Here is a 23,623-nt window from a genome sequence, read left to right as displayed (position 1 = left end):
AGTGGGGACCTTGGGGAAGCATAGCGGCCAGGACTAAAGCAGCTGAGAAGCAAAGCAGCCCACCTCTGCCCAGGCACTGCTCAGTCCTCCTCCTCCTCATGGTCACCCATTTTCCTTCCTGCACCCCATGGCCCTCCAGCATCCACAGGACAGCAGGTCTCCTGCCTCAGCCAAAGGCCCCCTCCCCTCCTCCGCAGCCCGAGGTCACTGTGATCCAAGTGAGAAAAGCAAACCAGAGTCCTAGTGATAGAGGACAGAGTGTAAAGAACACTTTGCAAGGGTGCACCTGCCACGTCAGTTGGCCCCACACAGCCTTACAATGACCCTGTGAGGGAGACTGCACCATGACTCCCCTCTTCTGAATGAAGCTTTCCATTCTGAGGACTGCAGATCAATGTGCAAACATAACCAATGGGTTTTCTCCCAATGGCAATGCTCAATTGCTTACAAAGTCATAGTCAGCACTGTGGCAGGAGACCATTCTGTCCCTACAAGGACCTAATGCTGCCCTCTTATAGACACACTCCCACCTCCTGAACCCCTGGCGACCACCAATCTGTTCTTCATTTATGAAATTTTTTAAAAAAGATTTTATTTATAAGAGACACAGAGGCAGAGAAACAGAGGGAGAAGCAGGCTCCATGCAGAGAGCCCAACGTGGGACTCAATTCTGGGACCATGGGATCACGACCCGAGCCGAAGGCAGATGCTCAACCGCTGAGCCACCCAGGCATCCCATTTCTATAATTTTGTATGTGAGGCATGTCACATGACTGGGATCACAGAGCATACAGCTTCTGGGGATTCCCTGAAGACCTGTGCAGACAGCCAGCTGTGCCTGTGAGTGGTAGATTCTCCTTCTGTTATTGAGTTGCACCACACCCTAGAACATCCTGGTTTGAAGGAGCTGGGTTTTCCCAGTTTGGGATATTGCAAAGGGTAGGAGCCTCAGCCCCCATTGCCCACTTAAGGCACACTTATCTCAGCGTCTCCTTCCTGGGGAGCCACACCGCACAGCACTATCACTACTTCAACCATACTTAATTTATAAGGCATACAAGAAGAACAGTCTATTGGATTTCCTATAATTTGCTTACCACATTCAAAATGTTTTGTTAAAAAAAAAAATTTTTTTTTTCTTTGTGTTCTAGGGTTCCTCCTATTATAGCTGCCCTGTGAACAACAACGGCTTAAACCATGCAGGTCCACTCATGCTTAGCTTTTTCTCGACATAGGACAGCACTGGAAATGTCTTTTCCTTAAGATTTTAATAACATTTTCTTTTCTCTAGCTTACTTTAAGAATACAACATATGATACATATCATACACAAAGCAGGTATTAATGAACTGTTTATGTCATCAGCAAGGCTTCTGGTTAACAGCGGGCTATGAGCAATTAGATTTTTTGGGAGTCAACAGTCATACATGGAGGGCCTGGCTGTGCCCCCTTCCTGCCTACCACTGAGGGATACAGAGCCAGAACACTCCCTCCACTTGTGTTTTTAATGGAGTCAAATCCAATCCTGGGCATTTTGTTTCTCTTCCTGAGAAGGTAACTTCAAACACTATAGAGCCAAGGATCATATAAAAGGTGTGACTGTAAATGTCACACTGTTTTATACACCTTCACAATGTACCTTTGCTGCCTTCTATATAATTTATTTTGTAACACATTACTGTAGTTGTAAACAATTTCTGTACTGTAACATCGCTTATGTATAAAAAAATTAGTGGGATCCAATGTCCCTAACCCCCACATTGTTCAAAGGTTGACCATGTCCTTTCCGATTAGAGACCCTCCTTTAGGAGGGTCTTTGAGGGCAGATCTGCTGGTGGCATGTCTCTTAGTTTTCCTTCTTCTGAGAATGTCTTGATTCCCTTCTTTCTTACAGACTATTTTCACTGGTCATAAGATTTTTTTCAGCACATGAAAAATATTTTGCCACTTCCTTCTGGCCTCAACAACTTCTGATGAGCAGCTCATTGTCCTTTGTGTCATCTTCCCTGTGGGCTGGACGCTGGGCGCATGCACTGCTGTCAAAATTACCTGTCTTTAGTGTTTGATGATGATGTGTCTTCTTGCGGATTTCTTTGGGTTGATTCTATCTGAGCTTCACTCAGCTTCTAAAACGCGCTAAGTGTTCAGCTGTTATTTCTTCCAGCACTTTCCCAGCTCTGCCCTCCCTCCTCTTTCCACAACTCTGACAAGTACGTTAGATGTTTTGCTCTAGTCCCACAGGTGGCTGAAGCCCTGCTCAGTTTTTTAAAACTATTTTCTCAGGCATTCAGATGGCTGATTTTCATGGTTTTATCTTAAAAGCTCACTGACCCTGTCTCTTCTGTTCCCTTCACTATAGAGATCATCCATTGAGCTTTTCACACTTTTAAAAAGATTTTTACTTGAGAGAGCGCATGCACACAAGCAGAGGGAGTAGCAGATGGAGAAGCAGACTCTTCACTGAGCAGGGAGCCTGATGTGGGACTTGATCCTGGGACTCTGGGATCATGACCTGAGCCAAGGGCAGATGCTTCACTCACTAAGCCACTCAGGTGCTCCTAGCTTTCTACTCGATTTTATTTTTCACTTCCAAATTTCAATTTGGGGGGCACCTGGGTGGCTCAATCAGTTAAGCATCCAACTCCTGGTTTTAGCTCAGGTTTTGATCTCATGGTCGTGGGATCAAGCCCAACACTGGGCTCTGTTGCTCAGTACAGAGTCTGCTTTAGATTATTTTCCCTCCCCCTCTCTGCTCACTCATGCTCTTGCTTTCTCTAAAATAAATAAAATCTCTATTAAATTAAAATCTTGGGATCCCTGGGTGGCTCAGTGGTTTACACCTGCCTTTGGCCCAGGCGTGATCCTGGAGTCCCGGGATCAGGTCCCGCATTGGGCTCCCTGCATGGATCCTGCTTCTCCCTTTGCCTGTGTCTCTGCCTCTCTCTCTCTCTCTCTCTCTCTCTGTGGCTCTCAAGAGTAAATAAATAAAATCTTTAAATAAATAAAATAGGGCAGCCCCGGTGGTTCAGCGGTTTAGCACCACCTTCAGCCCAGGGTATGATCCGGGAGACCCGGGGATCGAGTGCTGCATCAGGCTCCCTGCATGGAACTTGCTTCTCCCTCTGCCTGTGTCTCTGCCTCTCTCTCTCTCTGTGTGTCTCTCATGAATAAATAAATAAAATTAACTAACTAAATAAATAAAATAAATTTCCATTTGAACTTTCTGATTTTCCTCTGCTAAGACTATGTTTCCATGTAGCTATATGACGGCTGTTTTACAATTGTTGTCTAGTTTTCACTTCTCTGTTGTCTCCACTTCTGACTTTTCTTATTCACTTTGAGAGCCTTCGGTTCTATCTATCTATCTATTTATTTATTTAAAAAGATTTATTTATTCATGAGACACATACAGAGAGAGAAAGAGAGGCAGAGGCACAGGCAGAGGGAGAAGCAGGCTCCATGCAGGGAGCCCGATGTTAAGACCCGACCCCGGGTTGCCAGAATCACACCCTGGGCTGCAGGCGGCGCTAAACAGCTGCACCACCAGGGCTGCCAGGTTCTTTTTATTAAGCAATCAGGCTCCACGCCCAGATGGAGCCCAATGTGGGGCTCCATCTCACAACCCCGAGATCCAGACCTGAGCTGAAATCAAGTCGGATGCTCAACCGACTGAGCCACCCAGGTGCCCCAAGAGCCTCTGTTTTTTTTTTTTTTTTTTTAAAGATTTTATTTATTTATTCATGAGAGACACAGAGAGGAGAGAGGCAGAGACACAGGCAGAGGGAGAAGCAGGCTCCATGCAGAGAGCCTGACGTGGGACTCGATCCCGGGTCTCCAGGATCAGGCCTTGGGCTGAAGGCGGCACTAAACCGCTGAGCCACCGGGGCTGCCCGAGCCTCTGGTTCTTAACATGAGGAGTGATTTTCAGTTTAAACCCAGATGTTTTGTGTATTAAATATGAGATTCTGGACATAGTCTGTCTTAGCTGGCTTCCTCTGACAACACCCTGGCATGGGAGTGGCGAGTGATGTTCTAACCAACTTCTATAGATTTTGTGATTGAGGATCTGGCATCTATTAATCCAAACTAACAAGACTACATGGCTGAGATCTCCTCTGCGACCTGGCTTTCATGGGAATGCAAGAATTCTTTTTTTTTTTTTTTTTTTGGGAATGCAAGAATTCTGTCTCAAACTCTGAAACCACAAAGCCTGAGCCCCATGTATCACTTGCCACCGCTGGCTTCTCCTTCCACACTAGAAATAAAGGCCAAGTCCCAGGTCCTCCCTGGTTCCCATGTGTGTCAAGATCTCATCTGGCCCTCAGTGGGCCTGTGCCCCCATTTCTGGGGCAAATGTGAGTCATAAGCTCCCTTTAGTGGCTGAGCTCTCTGTGCTATCTCTGTTATATCCACAAATTACATCCGTGGTACAGTCTGGAATAGGTAGGGTGCTGCCTCATTGCTGCCAGGCTCCCCATTCAGCCTCCACTGAGCCAGTTTCCCACCAGGGCTCCACATACCTCCTGGGCTAGGAGGGGCAGGCTGGCCCCACCTGGTTCTAGACACCATCCCAGTGGGATGCATGGGGAAGGTTCTGGAACTGTCAGGTGGAGGTGGAAGTGGAGGTCCCGGCCCTTGCTGGTCTACCTGACACTGTGCCCCGGAGGAGGAGGGGCAGCTTCCCAGCTGGCTGGGAAGGAAGGAGCAGCTCTGGTCGGCTGGCCTTCCCTGACACTATCCCAGCTGTGACATCCTGAAGACGGTGGAGGTATCAGCCCTCAGCCAGCAGTACATGTGGTAGGGGTGACATTATGTCCCCTGGTTTCTGCCTGGGGCAGAGCAGCTGCCATCTGAAGTCCTCTGTATGAAGCAGCCCCTTCCCTGTCCTCTGGCCAGAGATAGCAAGTTTTTGTTAGGGGTTTTTTGGTTTGTTTTTTAAAAAAGATTTTATTTTTAAGTAATCTCTACACCCCACATGAGGCTCAAACTTACAACCCTGAAATCAAGAGTCACACACTCCATGGAGGGAGCCAGCTGGGCACTCCTGTCAGGGCTCTGCAAGTCTGTGCTCGGCAGTACCTCTTCAGCGTGGCCTCTTTAGCCTCCAGGCAAAAAGACCCACCTGGTTGGTCCTGGGCTGCCAGGGTCTTCTCCCACTTAATCAAAGTCTTCTTGTGTTTGTTTTTTACTTAATACCCAGGAGAAAGGATGCCCTTCCACCTTCCCAACAGTGGAGGTCTGTGGAGGTCTGGCTGCTGTCTTATTTCATAGGATTCTGGCACAAGATCACAGAGCACGTGAGTGGCCAGGACTCAACCCCAGGCCACCTGCCTTTAAGCTTCCTCTCCTAAGGTGGGCAGTGGAGGTTGAGGGTAGCAATGCTACAGGCTCTCTAGGAGTGAGGAGGCACATTGAGGACCGCCCAAGTCAGCTCCTCACTCTATTTCAGTGGATGTCCTGAGCACCCTCCTACACACAATTTGTACCATGTTGGAGAAAGGATTTCTTTTCATTCTTAAAAAAATGCAGTGATACTCTACTACTTTTAGCTCGAATAAGGAGCCATTCTCATCAGACCAACACCCCTACCGAGAGCTACTAGAAAGCCAGATAAAGCAAAATAAACAAAAATCCACATCTGGGAGGCATCAGAAAGCTAACGCAACTAGGCTCAGGGACAGACAGCTTTATGTGGACCAGGAGAGACCAGGTGACCAAGGAGGTGGGAGTCACTGGGGACCCAGGAACACTTGCCAACTCTTAAGGCAAGCTGAGAGTCCTGTCCAAACAAAGGCCACTGCCGAGAGCCAGAGACATCTCGCTGGCTAAGATGACAGCCAGAGACGAGAGGTTGCTCAGCAGACAGGATAGGAAATAACCGTGGTATCAGGCTCTCCCACTAAGCAGCCAGAGCCAAGAAGCTAGGCAGAAAACCCTCACAAAGCAAAGGGGCCTCCAGGGCTCTGTTATGGAGGTGACACGGTGGGGAAGGGATCCGGTACAGCTGCAGGCCCAGCCCTGAATCGAGGTCAGTGACTCTAAGGGGACCAGGCCCTTCTATTACAGAGCGGAGTCGGGTGGACCCTCCTGGGGCAAGATAGCAATGGAACCTCAGAAACTTCCCACAGACAATGTCTGCCTTCGGGAACAACGAGATAATACAAACACACAATCCCAAGAAAACAAAACGAAACAAAAAGGACCTACAGACCACAGTTACTAGAATAATCAGGCAGGAACTCTCATGAGCTATTCCAGAAAAAGGAGGACAAATGGTCTGGGACTGAGGCTAAACACCTCTGAGGTGTGCCTGCAGAGCTATCAGAACATCAGACACCTCAGATGCAAAGGCGAAAGGCACTACTGGAGAAAAAGAAGAGTGTTTTAGGAGCTCCTGAGAAAAGTGCACCGGGGACACACGCAGCAGTGGGTCTGTAGCCACTGGGATGTGGGCAGGGCAGGGGGGAGGGCACAGAGGTCAGCACAGCCCCTGGAGCAGTCTGCTTGCGGGCAAGACTTGCTTCTGACCTCCTGCCCTTCTCCTTGAGAGCCCCAAGTGTAGGTCACTCTTTTTATAAAAACTATCAAAGATCTGGAACAAAAATCCATGTTAAAGAATGTGTATTACAGCTCTGTTTAAAGTAGCAAAATATTAGCTAAACTGATGCTTAATAAATTATGATGTGTTCACATAATGAAACATCAAGCAATTGTTGCCATTTATCCTTTTAACAAATACTCAGTGACATGGGCAGGTCTCCTAATGTCATGCCAGGTGACAAGCTGTTGGGCTGTACGGTTCCAGCCTCGTTCCAGTACATGTACACTTACATTCAGGCTGTGTGCAGAGCACCAAGCGGGCAAACAGGCACAAAATGCCAACAGCTACAGTCTGGGCAGGACAGGACAACAAGGGATTTGATCCTCCTCTATCGTCCAGGACTACCAGGGCTTTACAGTGAGGACAGCTGCTGCTTTTGCAACCAGAAACCAAAGGTACCTGGAAAGGCAGAGCCTGGAATGCAGGCTGCTCACCTTGTCGTCAGCCTTGATAGACCGCAGCCTCATGGTGAGCTGGAAGCGGAGGAAGTTGTTGGTGCCAATGGACTGGAGCTCCAGCAGCTTGCAGAGGGCCACCAGCTGAGGCCGTGTGAGGTTATCCAGGGTCAGCTCATCTTCAAACAACTTGGAAAAACGCAGGATCTCCTCATTACTGGGTCTCTCACCTGTCTCTCGGATCTGCAGGAACAATCACGTGGGTTACCCACTGGGTGGTGGGGGTGTGTTCCCCAGCGCCACCCACCGTCTTGTGTCACAAGCCTCAATAAAAGAAACTAAGGAGGATCAGGTGGAAGAGCCCCTCCCTCAGACCCACTTTGTTCTCTGCTCCTACTGGGGAGCAGCCCCTTGGGGGCTCCCCATGGGGGATGCCTCCAGGTAGCACGCACTGGCTGGCCCCTTTCCTGCCCATGCCATTAGAGCCAAGGCTGCTAACTGGCAAGAGGTTCCCCACTGTGGCTGTAGCTGTGCAGTAGCTCTAGGGATCTGCGCCCTCCTCTCCCAGCCTGGCCCCCCAGCTCATCACAACTGCAGTCTTCATTCCTCATTGGCCAAACTCTACCTCCCCTGGGGCTGCTACCAAGTCTGGAGACACAGGCAAATAATTCTGAATGTCAATGTGGTTTAAGCTCTCAGGAGAGCAGGATGGGGGGGGGGTGCTCCTGGTGACCCCCCCACCCCCCACAGCACCAGCCCACGCTTGTCTGGGAGTTCCTCTTGCTTTGTGAGGTCAAGAAAAGGGAAGAAAGGAAGCAAGGCATATCCCCACATAACGCAGGGGAGCCCTGAGGCTCTAGCCAGCATACTGGACCAGTGGGCTGAGGCCAGCACGGCTCTGAAGCATCATGGTACCTTCTGGAAAAACACAGAGAAGTCTTTGGTGGCATTCCCCTTGGCTGCTTTGTTCTTCAGGGCCATCTCTTCAATGGTGTCCTGGAGAAACTTGGCCAGCTCCAGCTTGACCCGCAGCTCCTTCTTCAGCCTCTCCTCCTGTGAGGTCAGAGAAGGGGTGTTTCACTCCTCTGGCCCCTACCCTGGTCCCCCCATGGCCTCCTGGATGGCACCAGTCAGAGCAGCTGCTGCCACTGTTCCGATGGGAACCCCTCAAGCCAGTGCCACCCACGTTTCCCTGAACAGCACTCACTCCCACCCAGGCGCTATGCATTCTAAGACTTCTTCTATTTCATGGTTTCAAAAAATATTTGTGTGGCCTTTTGGAGCAGGGACTGCGTGGTGTGAACCAAGTCCATGAGCATGGAGGGCAGTGCAGCTGCCACCAGCTGGGCCCCAGGGCTACAGCAGGTCTGCCCTGCCTTCCATGGGTCTCACCAACAACCAGCAGCCTCAACCTGTGGCCTGAAGAGGTGGGCAAGTGAAACTGTATTCTAAAACATGTTTAAAGAGAAATATCTCCAAAGCCCATCCTGTACTCGTCACAGTGTGGCATGACTGAATCATGGAGGAGATGAGAACGTCAGAATAACGTCCAATCCGCCCTGGAGCGAGCTCTCTGCCCCCAGTTCCCCATTACCTTGATGGACTGGGTCTCGAACGTGGATGGCAACATATTGGGGAAGAGCTTCACAGCGACAGGAAGCAGAAACTCCATGAAAGGCACCACCACAAAGACCAGGAAGGGGACGAGGCGGAAGAGGTCAGCGCATATCCGGAGAAACTGAGAAAAGGTGGAAGGGATCAGAGCCCCAGTATGACCACACTGCTCCCGCCACCCTCAGGGGTGCACCGCACCTAACGCCTGGCAGGGGTCAGCCAGAGTGCTACGTTCCAAACAGCCCAGCCAGCTGCTCTCAAAGCCAGTTCTTCCTCCCAAGACTAAGCCATGGGAAGACAGTCTTCAGAAAGGAGAGGTAGAAGCTGGCCTGAGGAGTGGACCACCTCCCATCACACACCACCCACTGGGGAATCCTGCTCTGCAGACATGGCTTGACACCGCCATGGCGCTGCCCACTGGGCCTGCAGGCCAGCGGGATGGGAGCAGCAGGCGACGACTGGCTCTTGCTGGCAGCAACAAGGGCCACCAGGGGAATATCATGAAATGCTGGATACCAGGATGACCTCTCCATCCCTGGTCATCTTTGCTCTGCAGTCACTTCTGTCTGGTGCTAAGGTGGCCACACCAGCTTTCTTCTGTTAGCACCACTTCCCTTTTCCTACTGTTTCACTTCCCATCTATTTGTGTCTTTACATTTAAGGTGTTTCTTGTAGACTGCATATAGCTGGGTATTGTTTTTTTTTGTTTTGTTTTGTTTTTATCTAATCTTACAATCTCAACCATTTAAGTAATTAAAAAAAAAAAAGGAAAACCATATAATCACCTAAACAGATGCAGGGATGTCTGGGTGGCACAGTCGGTTATGTGGCTGACTCTTGATCTCAGGGTTCTGAGATTGAGCCCTGTGTCGGGCTCTGTGCTGGGCAGGGAGCCTGCTTAAGATTCTCTCTCCCCTCTTAAAAAAAAAAAAAAAAAAGAGATCCCTGGGTGGTGCAGCGGTTTAGCGCCTGCCTTTGGCCCAGGGCGCGATCCTGGAGACCCGGGATCGAATCCCACATCGGGCTCCCGGTGCATGGAGCCTGCTTCTCCCTCTGCCTGTGTCTCTGCCTCTCTCTCTCTCTCTGTAGGACTATCATAAATAAATAAAAATTAAAAAAAAAAAAAAAAAAGAAAGAAAAAAGTCTACAGTGTAACCATCAGTTACTTCACACAAAGGAAGAGACCTAGAAGGTCTGGGCTCCTGGAAAAATAGGAACAGTCTTTTTTAAGAGATGGGTGAAGCATCTGCCTTTGGCTCAGGTCATGATTCCAAGGTCCTGGGATCCAGCCCCTTGTGGGGCTCTCTGCTCATTGGGGAGTCTGCTTCTCCCTCTTTTCTGCCCCTGATTGTGTTCTCTCTCAAGTAAATACATAAAATCTTAAAAAAAAAAAAAAAAAGAAAAAAAAAAAAGAAGTCCACTTAGGAAGACACAGACCTCTCAACAGGAAAGAAGCCAAGGGCGGGGGAACAAGGTCAGAGCAGGAGGCATGAACACCTCTGGTGGAGGAGCCGCCAAAGGACAAGCAGGAAGCAGGGCTGCAATCAGTGGTGTATTATAGGGAAGTTTGTGGTTTCGTTTCTCTGGGTTTTTTTTTAAAGCAAAAGTGGCAGGAAAAAAAGCCCTTAAAGTGTCTTAAAGCACCCAGAAGTTGAGCCACCTGGCCCCACGCATCCCTTACCTGCCTGCGCTCCCTGCGGGTCAGGGTGTGGCCGTGGAGGATGCGCCAGAGCATGCGCGCGGCGATCTTGGTGTCAATCCAGAGCAGGCGGAAGCCGTGATAATAGTGCTTCAGCTCGTCCAAGACCCGCTGCCCCAAGGACTTCTTCACAGCCACCTCCACAGGGGGGCTGTACACAGGGCCTCCCTCCTCCAGCTTCTTGTTCTTGTCCTTTAAGGACTTGAGCGACTTCTCCACCACGGAGTCATCCCTCAGTGGGGGTGATGAGTGCCAGCAGCGCAAAGGAAGGAACTGAAGCCCTGGGATGAGCAAGTTGACCGAGGTGGGGGTCCAGGGCACTCCGGCTGCCACGCACACGCGCTCAGGCCTCACAGTCCAACAGCCACGAGGATTGGCTCTAAAGGCAAGGTGGATGGGGTGGACGGGAGTGCAGCAGTGAAATGGAACATTCCTTCAATAGGGAGAAAGGGAAAGAGCAATGAGGGGCCAGCCCCTGTCCATGACCTCCCAGCACCACAACGAACGAGAGCAACACAGAGCAGAGCCCCATCACAAACACACTCTATCTTCCTGCACATGAAACAGGCTCTCCACTGCTCCCTGACAACCGGAAAACAGATCAGGAAGACGAGCAGCTCTGTGCAGGGGGGCCTGCGAGGGAGACGAGGGCAGCCAGCACCCCCTGGGCTCATGAGACACTAGGACACCGAAGAGCCTGGGCAGGGACTGAGGGCTCAAAGGGACAGGATGGACACAAATAGTAGAAGCCTGAGCCCTGGACCTGACAGACCAATCCTCAGGGTCGATCTCCCAGGTGGGTTCCCAGACTTAGGGAATGTGGGGGTGGGGCAGGAGTCCTTTCCTCTACCAGGTGACTTTCTATAAAGACCTGTAGCTCTTCAGTGAGTCCTGGAAGACAGTGAGGATGCTCAAATCAACAGTGACCCAAACTTGTGCACCATCCAGCAAAGACGTTTGTGCAAAAACCCAATAATCACGTCTAGAGCCCTTGTGCACCATCCAGCAAATACGTTTGTGCAAAAACCCAATGAATCACGTCTAGAGCCCACTCCTCCTTCTCTTCCCCATGCTGTTCCCTCTGCTCAGCCCAGAGCCTTGATTACAGTCCAGGGCAGGAGCAACCTACCTGCACGATTCTTGGAGCCCCACAATCTTCTATGTATCTCACCCGTCACACTGGAAATGTCTTTCCTTCCTGAGTGCACAAACCCACTTTTGGGAGGCCACAGGCTCCAACTTAACCTCAGAGGTGTGCACTTATAACCAACATACACACCCCAGCTCCTTCTCATCTGCTGGATCATCTCACTGCACCTGGCCCAACACCAGCAGTGAGGATATGAGCTCTACAGCTGCCTGTCCCTGTTCAAATTCCAATCCAATACTTACTGCTGTGAGACCTTGGGCAACTTAATTAACCTCTCTGTGCTTTCAGGAGCATCCTCTATTAAATGTATGTGATAATATAAATGTGGAGGGCAGCCTGGGTGGCTCAGTGGTTTAGCGCCGCCTTCAGCCCAGGGCATGATCCTGGAGACCCGGGATTGAGTCCCACGTTGGGTTCCCTGCGTGGAGCCTGCTTCTCCCTCTGCCTGTGTCTCTGCCTCTCTCTGTCTCTCATGAATAAATAAATAAAATCTTAAAAAAAAAATCTCTTTAAAAAAATAATAAAATAAAATAAATATGGAGTACCCAGAACAGTGTCTGCACACAGCAACAACTACCAGGGAGGTGGCAGCTATGATTACTCCCCCATCAAAGCAGTTGAGACGCTGCCAGTCAGCGCTGAAAGGAAGCTGGAGAATGTCTAGTTTAGCAGCACCTATCATGGATGGGGAATACCAAAGCACAAACAGGGACAGACCCACCTCAGTCTGCAACCTGTTATCAAGTGGGTGCAGCGGGTACAGGGCACCACCAGCCATCCATTGATCAATACCACACTGGCCTCCTGCCTGTTGGGAGTCCCTGTTCCTGCTTTTGAAGGGCAGTCAGTCCTGTGCTGTGAGCCCTAGACACCCTCCACTCCTCCCCACCCCCTCGATCAACACCTGAGCTGGTAAGTGATGGACTTGAACCCAACCTGCTAAGTTACAGTCACCAAGGGACAGGCTGCCCAGGACACAGCAGCGCTGCTCAGACCCTTGGGTCTGTGAGACTGTGGCCACAGCCTGTGCCCTTGGCGCCCTGGCCTTGCCTCCCAACATGGGCAAACCGTGCTCACACATGGGAATAAGCATTACCTCCTCTCTCCCTCAAACTTAATTAACCGATTTTCCAACCCTCAATTATCAAGGAAGCAAGTGGCTTCCACAAGAAGGCATGATGTCAGCAGTTGCAGGAGACAACCAACAGGCAAAGACAGAGACTCATGAAACCAGAGCGAGTAGAAAAACACCTGGTTTATCCAGCTGGGGCCAGAGATGCTCCAAGATCTGGCTATCTCCATGCATACTGGAGACTATTATTACTGACAATCTAGCCAGAAAGATTTAGCTATTTTCAAAAAGCATAAAATTACATAATCTATTGTTTTTAAAATCTTCGTCAGAACACCACTGACATGGGCACTGCTGCCTTCCCAGGGACAGCTGGGGCACTGCTCTGCCCCACCTCACCAAAAGCCCCCGAGAAGCACACACCCACCTTACCCCTACAAGGCCAGCTTAGGCGCTCCTGTCAAAGCCTCCCACTTTACCTTCAGGTGCTGACTCCTACATCCACAACACAGACAACCTGCTGCCACCTTCAAGAAGAGAAAAACTAGGGGCACTGGCGAGCTCTGTTGGTGGAACCTGCAACTCCTGATCTCGGGGTTGTGAGTTCAAGCCCCATGTTGGGTGTAAAGATTATTTTAAAATAAAATCTTAAAAAAAAACAAAAAACAAACAAACAAACAAACAAAAAACCAGAAAACCACGTAGTACCTGGCAAAGAAACGTGTTCATAGGGTTAGAGCATTTCCTGTGACTCGTGGCATCAGATGCACAGAGTGGCAGGCAAAGGGACCCATGCCTGTTCTCCCCATGGCACCTTTGTAACTCCTGTCAATGGCTGTAGACATGCCACAGGCACAACACCTGTGGACCATTTGACTCCTAACATGTCCTGTTCTTAAGGGGGCAGTTGCCCCAGACAATGTCCTGAGGCTGGGCATGGGAAGATCCCAAATCTTAACGTGCTACCTTCAGTTCTTCAGGGACATGATGCCAGCAAGGGCAAAGTGACACTAGAAAGGGAAGCAAAGATGGACAATTGAGTAAGAGGTACCAGGACTAAAAGGAATGATTCCCAAAGTGCAGGACATCTCTGCCTGAGGACAAGAGGTGCAACAGTGCCTGCCTGCAGGACAAGGAGCCCCTCTGCTGGGGAACTGGGGACCACTGCCCACAACATCTCAACACCTATCAGAGCCCTCGAGGCCCTGTGACATTCAGCGTACCCTATGCCAGGAGCATTCTGGGGGGCCGGGGAAGCAGCTGTCCCCATCATTTTAGTGTTTCTGCAACCCATCTCATGAGCATTCACACTGCATGAGACTCTGGAAAGAGCCTCAAGGCAGCCCCAGTTTTCCCACGGAATGAGCTCCAGGACTAACGAATTATAGTTGGCATATTCCCAATTTTAGGTGCTCCCTCTCTGCCTTTATTTATGAAAGGAGGTCAAGAGCAGCTAGATTAACACCCATGATCAGAAACTCCCCACCTGCTCACCCTTGGGGTTTGGACCATTTTAGCTGAAGATTAATCTCACAGAAGAACCAATACAAAGGGTGCTACTGTGACCACACCAGCCTCGGAACAACATGGACTTCTGTGCCTGGACCCACTTTTGTGCAGAGGTTTTCTGATAAATACAGGACAGTCCTGTACGTGTATTTTCCTTATGATTTTCTTTTGTCTTGCTTACTTTAAGAACACAACATATGATATGTATACAAGACATAAGTTAATTGACTGTTTACATTCAGAATGAACAGCTGGCTATCAGTTAAGCTTTTGGGAAGTCAGTCAAGTCATATGTGTATTTTTTTCGAAGATTTTATTTATTTATTCATGAGAGACAGAAAGAGAGATAGATAGAGAGATAGAGAGAGAGAGAGAGAGAGAGGCAGAGACACAGGCAGAGGGAGAAGCAGGCTCCACGCAGGGAGCCTGACGGGGGACTCGATCCTGGGTCTCCAGGATCATGCCCTGGGCTGAAGGTGGTGCTACACCACTGAGCCACCCGGGCTGCCCTTATATGTGCATTTTCGACTGCACAGGAATCAGCATCCGATCCCTTACTGTATTGTTCAAGGGTCACCTGTACTTATCTATGGCGCTTAATATTTCTTACACTGTGCCACCAAAATGAAAAGCAACATGTTCTGGATACTGAGACTGATGCAAGACTCCAACTCTCGCCTATAATCTCTATTTTGAAATGTATGAGTTCAGCTAAACACCTTCATAGTTCCCATTGCTTAATATTCTTTTTTCCCCTTAAAATCTTATTTTGTTTAAGTAAGCTCTACACACAACATGGGGCTTGAACTCACGACCCTGAGAGCAAGAGTCACCTGCTCCACTGACTGAGCCAGTGGACGCTCCGCATTGCCCACTTTCCAAAGAAAGTGCTTAACTTTCTAAAAATTGTTAACTTATAAAAAATTTGTATTAATAAAGCAGTTTTTAATATGAATCTTAAATGCAGGTACGCTGGACTCTTAAAGGTGCCTGAAAAACTCAACATCCATTCCTAATAAATACACTTTAGGACAATAAGGATAAGATGATAGGGTAGAAACAGTACTAAACACAAAAGCTAACATGACACAGACCACACTAGACACACTGTTTGCTGGGGTGACAACATGGGAGGGGCTGTGCTGTTCTGACGCCAGGAGGCTGAGAGAGTAGAGAAGCAGCAGGAGTGCGAGGGTGCCGTGCCCCAGCAGGCCCCACCACCAAAGAGATGTGGTACAGTGTGAGTTAGAATATGATAAATGACTGTGAGAAGTGGCTGGACACAAGAAAACTGGTGACTTATGTGCCAGCAATAATCACTTAGAAAAAATAATGAAAAAGGAGGCCCATCCACACCAAACCCAACATATCTAGGCACTGTCTTAGAGGTAGTACATGTGGCCCAGATAAAGAAAATGAGACCTTTTCCTGAAACAGAGAAAAGGTCTTAACTAAATAAAACAGTTTACCCCCAGGAAACTGCACACTTCTGCTTTAATATTCTCAATTTTATTTGAGAGAGTGAGAGACAGAGAGCACGAGCAGGGGGAGGGACAGAGGGAGAAAGAGAAGCAGACTCCCTGCTGAGCAGAGAGCCCAACACTGGACTCGATCCCAGGATCCCGGGATCATGACCTGAGCCGAAGGCAGACGCTTCACTGATGGAACCATCCAGGCATCCCAATTTTATGATTCTGAGAACACTCCAGCTACAGTCCCAAAAAAACCACTTCAGAACCGAAAAGTTGGGACACTTCGGTGGCTCAGTGGTTGAGCATCTGCCTTTGGCTCAGGGCATGATCCCAAGGTCTGGAATTTAGTCCCACATTGGGCTCCCTGTGGGGTGCCTGCTTCTCCTTCCTGTGTCTCTGCCTCTCTGTGTCTCTCATGAATAAATGAAATATTAAAAAAAAAAAAAAAACTGAAAAGTAAACGCAGAAGGACTGTCCAGAAAGGAGGCTCCAGGTCTGGTTCCCTGCAGATAAAAGCCAACGGGACTCACCAGGGTAAATGTGAAGCATAGACCACCCAGACACAAGCACTTCATACAAGAGAAAAAGGCCTGGAAGGTTCTGCAGCAGGCTGCTGGGGTCACTGGCAGCACTCCCCACCTCCAGGTGGTACATGAAGATGAACCAGTCATGGCTGGTCCACACAGCAGTCCCCTAACCTGCCTTAGAGGCCAGTACTCAAAAACCAGAGACTTTACCCCAAAACCCAGACTTCTAGCTTGCCTTGAAAAAACCCTAAAGTTGGCCTTACAGAGTTACATCCTTTATGGCAAGCATGGGTTGCACCCCAGGATCACCAGCCACTATTTCCAGCCTCACACTGGGCCCCATGCCCTTCAAATGCTACCTGCAGATTACAGTTTACTTTAGAATTAGGGCAGCCCCGGTGGTTTAGTGGTTTAGCGATCCACGGCGTGATCCTGAAGACCCTGGATCAAGTCCCACGTCAGGCTCCCTGCATGGAGCCTGCTTCTCCCTCTGCCTGTGTCTCTGCCTCTCTCTCTCTCGCTCTGTATCTCTCATGAGTAAATAAAATAAAATCTAAAAAAAAAACAAAAAACAAAAAAAACCTTTAGAATTAAATCTAGGGGGTGCCTGGGTGGCGCTTCAGTCGGTGAAAGGTCTGCCTTCAGCTCAGGTCGTGATCTCAGGGTCCTGGGATTCAATCCTTCTTCAGGCTCCATGCTCAGCAGGCAGTCGGCTTCTCCCTCTCCCTCTGCCTCTCCCCCTGCTTGGCTCTCTCTCAAATAAATAAAATCTTTTTTTTTTAAAGGAATTTCTTTAAAAAAAAAATTAAATCTAGAAACACATACTTTGGCAGGAGTAAAGATGTTCTATACCCATTCATTAATGGTCTCACACCATAAAAAGAATGATTTCATGACAAAAATGTCTTACACTGGTCAGAAGAGAAATCTAATTAATATCAAACCCAGGGGCCCCTGAGCAACTGACTCTTGATTTCAGCTCAGGTGGTGATCTCAGGGTTGCATGGTGGAGCCTGGTGCTCGGCTCCCCACTCAACTGGAAGTCGGCTTGGGATTCTCTGTTTCCCCTTACTGCCGCCGCCCCCCCCCCCCCCCCCACGCTCTAAAATAAATAAATAAAATCTTTAAAATCAATCTCAAGAGCCAGGTGGGAGTACTCTTACAACAGGCAGGGGCCGGTAGGGTCTGCTGTTGGGAGGGGCTTTTAAACAGACTGTTATGTTCCCACCATACGCTGCATGTATGCCAACCCCACTCCACAAAGACACTCACACATGCAAGAAAAGCCATGCAAGCCTGCTGTGTTTAAGCACAATTTTGCTTTAACATCAACCAAGTTTTTGTGTATGACTTACACAGTTTTTATTTTAGGGAATTAAATCTGTTCTAGGAAGCATTCTGCAGAAAAGTGTTATAGTCAAGATGAAATAACAAATTAACAATCTCAAATGAGTAAGAAAACTCAAAAGACTTGATGGCTCTATGACTTGCGAAGGAGGTCCAGCACTCTCCAACAGAAAGAATCAAGGATGTCAGAAGAGAAAGATGGGCTCCACTCTGGGTACCTGGAGCAAGTGGAAGTCAGGAGAGAGGTCTGGGCATCCAACTGTGCAGGGCAGGGGAGCAGAAGGAAACTGTTCGGGGATGTTGGGCAGAGGGAATGGAGGGTGGGAGAGAACAGGAACCCTGAGGGAAGTTTGAGTCCATGTGGGACAGTGGATAGGGAAGTATGCATGCTACTCCCTACAGGAAGCCTTCCAGCCTCACAACAGTACCACCAAAGGGAAGGGCTAAGTCCACCACATTCTGGGCATGTCCGTAGAACCAGGTGAGGATGAGCCCTGTGGCCAGCACTTGCTCAATATGATGCTCTGCAAAGGACCAAATGGGGTTCCAAGGGAGGGTCTAATGTGACTAATGACAGAACCCCACACCCACAACACTGCCTGGCACATCCTACATCTTTTTGCACAAGTATGGGAGAAGTCGTTGACAACAGCAGCTGTGTGAGCATGGAAAAGCACACAGTACGCTGTAAGTATACAGCACTGTTTTTAAAAAGAGACACATGAAAAAAAAAAACCTAGAATAAAATACATCGAAATTTAATAATATATACAACAGGTACTGGGATTATAAATGTTTATTTCCCAAAGATCCACTAATGTATGAGGTCATATATTTCAAAGTGTAAAGATAAAGGCTAAAAAGAAATAAAAACCAAAAATAGGAAAGTAGAATATGCTGTCTCCCCAAAATCAGGAGTCACACACCACTCAAGCATTTCCAAGCTCCCACTTTCAAATGGATGTCAAGTGACGTTGTTTACTTACAAGTGGCTTATCAACCCCACGGTGCTGGCACAGCCAAGACAAGCACCATCTCCCAGACCACCTACGAGAAAACAAGGAGAAAATGAGAACGTGAGTCTCAAACCAGGCACTTTAATCACTATCACCTTTGAGAATCTGAAGGGGCACGCATCTCTTTTGCAGAGTAAGCTTCTATAAGTGTGTTCTGAGTGTTGCAAGGTTTCAGAGTGTCAATAAGTGAAGGGTCTATCCAGTTAGGAACACAGGGTCTTGGGGTAGCCCTAGGGAAGAAGGGGAATCTGAGGTAGCCCCTGGCTTCACACACCCCAACCAGGGACACCAGGTTCCACCAGCTAAAGGATCCACAGAGCCCAGGACTGGGGGTCTCCCCAGGTATGACCACTCCCTAATCACTTCAGCTGGTGCCATATTGCATGGGATCCCCAGTGCACAGACAGCCCCATAGAGCAAGGGCCCCATCCAAACAACCCAACACCTTCTCTATTCACATGAGGGGGTGAGGGCTATGAGAACTATTGATAAAACAAATGCTAAGAACAAGCCATTTCTTAGATAAACCTTACTAGTAAGTATGCAGCACACTCAGGATTTTTATGTATTTTTGACACTTTTTCTAACTCAATGTGGTTTCTACAAGCATAAATTCAGACTTCATTCACATGATCAATGCTCGGGCTTACCTGTGATCAAACCCTGTGCTGTGGAAACCACCTGTGGAGGGAACAAGACAGATGGGGGGGGGGGGGGGGGACGACGCAGGGGGGATGGCAACAGGGCCAGAGGCATCATGTCGACAGGGTGCCAGGCAGCAAGGCTGAAAAGGCAGGCTGGCATCCTAAGACCTTCCAGGAGCAGGAGTGCACAGAGCAGGTGTGGGGTGCTATGGGCCCACTCTGGGCACCAGCGTGAGAAAGGAGGAGAGAAGATGGGTATGGCAGGGGACAGGTGCCAACTCCTGGACACCCTTGGAACTCCCAGTGGACCCTCTGGGGACAAGGACTTCCACTTGTCACTTTATGTAACTCAGTGCCCAGTGTCATCATGGGTACCTCTCATATTCCTGTGTAGAAGGCTATTCCCAGGGACATCTCAGTGGCTCAGCAATTGAGCATCTGCCTTTGGCTTGGGGCATGATCCCAGGCCCAGGGTCGAGTCCCACATTGGGCTCCCTGTAGGGACAATGCTTCTCCCTCTGTCTGTGTCTCTGCCTCTCTGTGTCTCTCATGAATAAATAAATAAAATCTTAAAAAAAAAAAAAAAAAAGGCTATTCCCATCAAATTTAGAGCTTTGTAGCACAGGTGGCAGCTTGGCTTTAAGCTGGGGTCTGGGCTCACAAGCAGTTTCCATGAATCATATAATAATCTCTTATACTTCAAACACTACGTTTTTAGTCACATCAAGCCTCACCCCAGCTGAGTACCAAATAGATGTGCCCCACGCCTGGGCCTGTCCCCTTCATTCCTGCCCTGGGCCAGCCCTGCACCTCAAGAACATAGCCCAGCAATGGCTCCTGGCCCTGTGCATTCCACGAAGCAAGTAGACAAGCTATCACAGCTCCCATAGCTCCCTGGCCTGCCCTCCCATCATTGCACATTCCCTGTCCTACCTGGTCCCTTCCCACAATCTCCCCATTTTGAAGGCTTCCCTAGCCCTTCCAGGAGCCCTGCTCCTGTGGGATGGTGGAAGGAGCAGAACTACAGGATTTGGACCACAGATGGGTCACTCTCTCCTTCTCGAAGTCCTTTTGTTTTGTTTTCTTTTCCAACAACCAATTCTCCAACTCTGTGACAGCAGCCAGGCAGCCTCCCATTCTGTTCTGACTCTACCCAGAGTTAGCACACACCCACAGGTTCAGGGCTCGGTCCCACAGACTGCTCCACTTCAGACACCAGTTGCAAGTAGGGTCCCCAGGTCACCCACACTCTGCCAACTACAAATTTGGTAGTTCTACCACAGTTCTATTAATTCTCTAAAACAAATAAAATCTTAAAAGGGAGGGGGCAGCCCAGGTGGCTCAGCGGTTTAGTGCCTGCCTTCGGCCCAGGGTGTGATCCTGGAGTCCCAGGATTGAGGCTCACTGCATGGAGCCTGCTTCTCCCTCTGTGTCTCGGCCTCTCTCTCTCTCTCTCTTTCTCTCTGTCTCTCATGAATAGATAAATAAAATCTTAAAAAAAAAAACAAAACCACAAGAACTCAGGAATTTGCTTTACTTACTATTATAGTTTATTATAAAGGGCACGAGGAACAGCCAGATGATGAGGTTCCTACGCAAGATCTAGAAGATCCCTAAGCTCAGGAGCCTCTGTCCATGTGGGGTTTACATCTTCACACGCCACCAACTCCAAAGCTCCCCAAGCCTTCCTATCTTCATGTCCTAGGCCTCACTGATTATACCCTAGGCCGCTGGCCATCTCATTCGATCCCAGACTCCCCTCCCCTTCCTGAAGGTTGGGATTCTACAACAGAACTGAACAATCCTCCAAACTGTCAAGGAAAGCCTGAGAAACGTGTCACAGCCTGGTATCCTGAATAAAGTCCTGGGACATACCAAGACATCAGAATAAAATGCATGCACAACAAAGGAAAGGTACTAACAAATAAGCAAGCACAAGCAAAATAAAGTATGTAAATAACAAAGTAAAAAAATCAGAGTAAAGCCTGAGACAGAATAAAAGAAATCTGAATACAGTATGGCCCTCTGTTAACAACAATGTACCAATGTTGGTTTACTAATTGTGACAATGAACCAGGGACAGAGAAGGTTAATACTGGGGAAATGTGCTGCAGAAAAAGGCCACTGTGCTCAGCTGGGAGTGCCATTTCAGAATTGGTTCAAAATTGTGCCTCACAGTCCAGTCGTGGGGCTCCCAGGCTTGACTCCCTGCTGGTCCTACAGCAAACTCTGTCTGATCCACTCCGAGCCCCTTTCTGTACAATAAAGAAGAGTGCTAACTACAAGAAACATTTGTGTTCCCACAATGATACAACTACAAAAACAAATTCAGCTCACTTTTTTTTTTAAAGATTTTATTCATTTATTCATGAAAGACACAAAAGAGAGAGAGAGGCAGACACAGGCAGAGGGAGAGGCAGGCTCCATGCAGGGAGCCCGATGAGGGACTCGATCCCGGGACTCCAGGACCACGCCCCAGGCCGAAGGCAGGCGCCAAACCACCGTCAGCTCACTTTTAAACTGTAAACATGCTCCAGAAATCTGAAGTGGCCCAAGTATTTCTATTACCATCCTTAACAGGGAAGAAATACAAGGAGAACTCTAAGCAGAAGGAAAGACTAAAGGCTGGACTGGACCTAGACCATTCATATGGTCAATTCTTGCTGCTCAATGCCCTTCCCAAGGCTCCAAAGTTCTAAGCTGCCAACCATCCACTACTGTTAAAAATTACAAGAATCAGGCAGCCCCAGTGGCTCAGCGGTTTAGCGCCGCCTTCAGCCCAGGGTGTGATCCTGGAGACCCCAGATCGAGTCCCACATCGGGCTTCCTGCATGGAGCCTGCTTCTCCCTCTGCCTGTGTCTCTGCCTCTCTCTGTGTGTGCGTCTCTCATGAATAAATAAATAAAATCTTTAAAATAAAATAAAAAAATAAAAATTACAAGAATCAGGTTTCTTGGGAGTGCTTTTGTGAATCATGATGTACTTTGAAATATATTTCACTTGAGTCTCTATTACTCCTTTTTTTTTTTTTTTTTTTAAGATTTTATTTATTCACGAGAGATGCAAAGACACAGGCAGAAGAAGCAGGTTCCATGCAGGGAGCCGATGTGGAACTGCATTCCGGGACTCCAGGATCATGACCCGAGCTGAAGGGAGGAGCTAAACCACTGACCCATGCAGGTGTCCCAAGTCTCTACTATTCCTAAGGGAAGTCCTCAACTTAACAAATAAGGAACAGACTCAAAAAGGTTAATATAAAAAGTCAGAAAGGGAGTCTGGGCTACAGACATGTGGACCCCCAGCGCTCAGAGTTAGGTGTGATCTCTATGTGGACAGCTAGGGTCACGGAGGCTGGGGATACCAGGGGACCCGCCTGGCGCCATGCACAGACACACAACACTACTGTAAGGATATTGGCCCCACCGATGTCATGCAAGCCCGCAGATCAGCTCGTTTGTGTCTGCCAGGCCGGAACCCGAGGGCTATCTCTCCTCAAGAGTCCTAAATGTGGCCCAAGGGCACGACTGTCCACCACGTTCCACCAAGCTTAACCACGACTGGCGTGCCCAGGCAGTCCCAGGGCTGGCCGTCAGCGCGCTGCCTTCAAAAAACTTTCCAAACCCCGCTCGGGACGCCACGGCCAGCAGCCGGGCGGCTAAGGTCACAGTGCGAGTGAGTCACAGGCCGCCGCCCCGCGCGGCACCCACACTCCGACAATCCTGACAACGGGCCCGCCCGGGCGGGGCGGAGGGGCGAGGCGGCCCACGGGCCCTGCCTGTCGTGACCCCAGCCCCGGGCCGCGTCCGAGCGCCCTGACCCACCACCCACCGCTGCGCCCCCCGCCCCCCACGCTGGGGTGCCGCGGACCAGCTGGGCCCGAGGCCCTCTACCGCTCGGCTCCCTGCCCCTGTTCTCCTAACGCCCCCCGGGCCCGGCTCCAGGCCTCAGCCCTGCCCGGTCCCGGCCCCCAGCCCCTGTACCGGCCCCCACCCGGCCCCCTCATCCGGCCCCGGCCCCCAGCCCCTGCTCCAGCCCCCTTATCTGGCCCCCCACCCGGCCCCCAGCCCGTGTCCCAAGCCGCCACCCGATACCCCCCGCCGCCTGGCACCAGCTCCCGGCCCCCGGGTTCCGACCCCCCCAGCCGCTGTCCCAACCCCCTTCCCGCCCCCCTCCCCGGCCCCCGGCGGCCCGGCCCCCAGCTCCGCACTGTCTGCGGGGCACCGGCTGCTCACCTCTCCCGGCTGCGGCACGGGGCGGCGGGAGGCGAGCGGGCCCCCGGCCGCGGCAGCTCCTCAGTAAGATGGACGCCATGTGCCCGGGCCCGGCGGCCGTTCCGGCCTCCTGCTGCTGCCTCCTCCTCCTCCGCGGTGGCCGCGGCTCCTCGCCGGCCCGCCGGCGCCTCGGCCCGCCCGCGCGGACGGTTGAAGGCGGCGGTTGGCTCCCGGCGGCGGACGCTCAGCTCAAGGACCCGGCACCGGCGGCAACCATGTCCCGGCACAGCGTCCGGCGGCGCGGGGCGGGGCGGCGGCGCCGCCGTTCCCATTGGGCCCCTCAGGCTCCCGCCGCCCGCCAGGTGGA

General features: G+C 50.1%; 1 protein-coding gene across 3 annotated transcripts in view; it reads right to left on the bottom strand.

Annotated features, from left to right (window-relative positions):
* Positions 1–23,557, bottom strand: part of LETM1 (leucine zipper and EF-hand containing transmembrane protein 1) — a 36,949-nt gene extending 13,392 nt beyond the window's left edge. Inside the window, exons 1-6 of one of the 3 annotated variants that reach the window (XM_077876437.1) lie at positions 23,278–23,557; positions 18,372–18,432; positions 10,291–10,741; positions 8,590–8,733; positions 7,911–8,048; positions 7,035–7,238 (exon numbers count right to left, since the gene is read on the bottom strand). In XM_077876437.1, coding sequence (XP_077732563.1) covers positions 7,035–7,238; positions 7,911–8,048; positions 8,590–8,733; positions 10,291–10,741; positions 18,372–18,432; positions 23,278–23,356 — 1,077 coding nt within the window. In that variant the 5' untranslated portion in view covers positions 23,357–23,557. The remainder of the gene's footprint in view (positions 1–7,034; positions 7,239–7,910; positions 8,049–8,589; positions 8,734–10,290; positions 10,742–18,371; positions 18,433–23,277) is intronic. The other 2 variants (XM_077876429.1, XM_077876424.1) reach the window with 2 other exon arrangements.
* Between the last annotated feature and the right edge of the window lie 66 nt (positions 23,558–23,623).

This window comes from Canis aureus, chromosome 2 (assembly GCF_053574225.1).
Source record: "Canis aureus isolate CA01 chromosome 2, VMU_Caureus_v.1.0, whole genome shotgun sequence".
In the NCBI taxonomy this organism is placed as follows: domain Eukaryota; kingdom Metazoa; phylum Chordata; class Mammalia; order Carnivora; family Canidae; genus Canis; species Canis aureus.
Note: the sequence above shows the minus strand (reverse complement) of the source record. Positions and strands in the feature narration are given on the sequence as shown.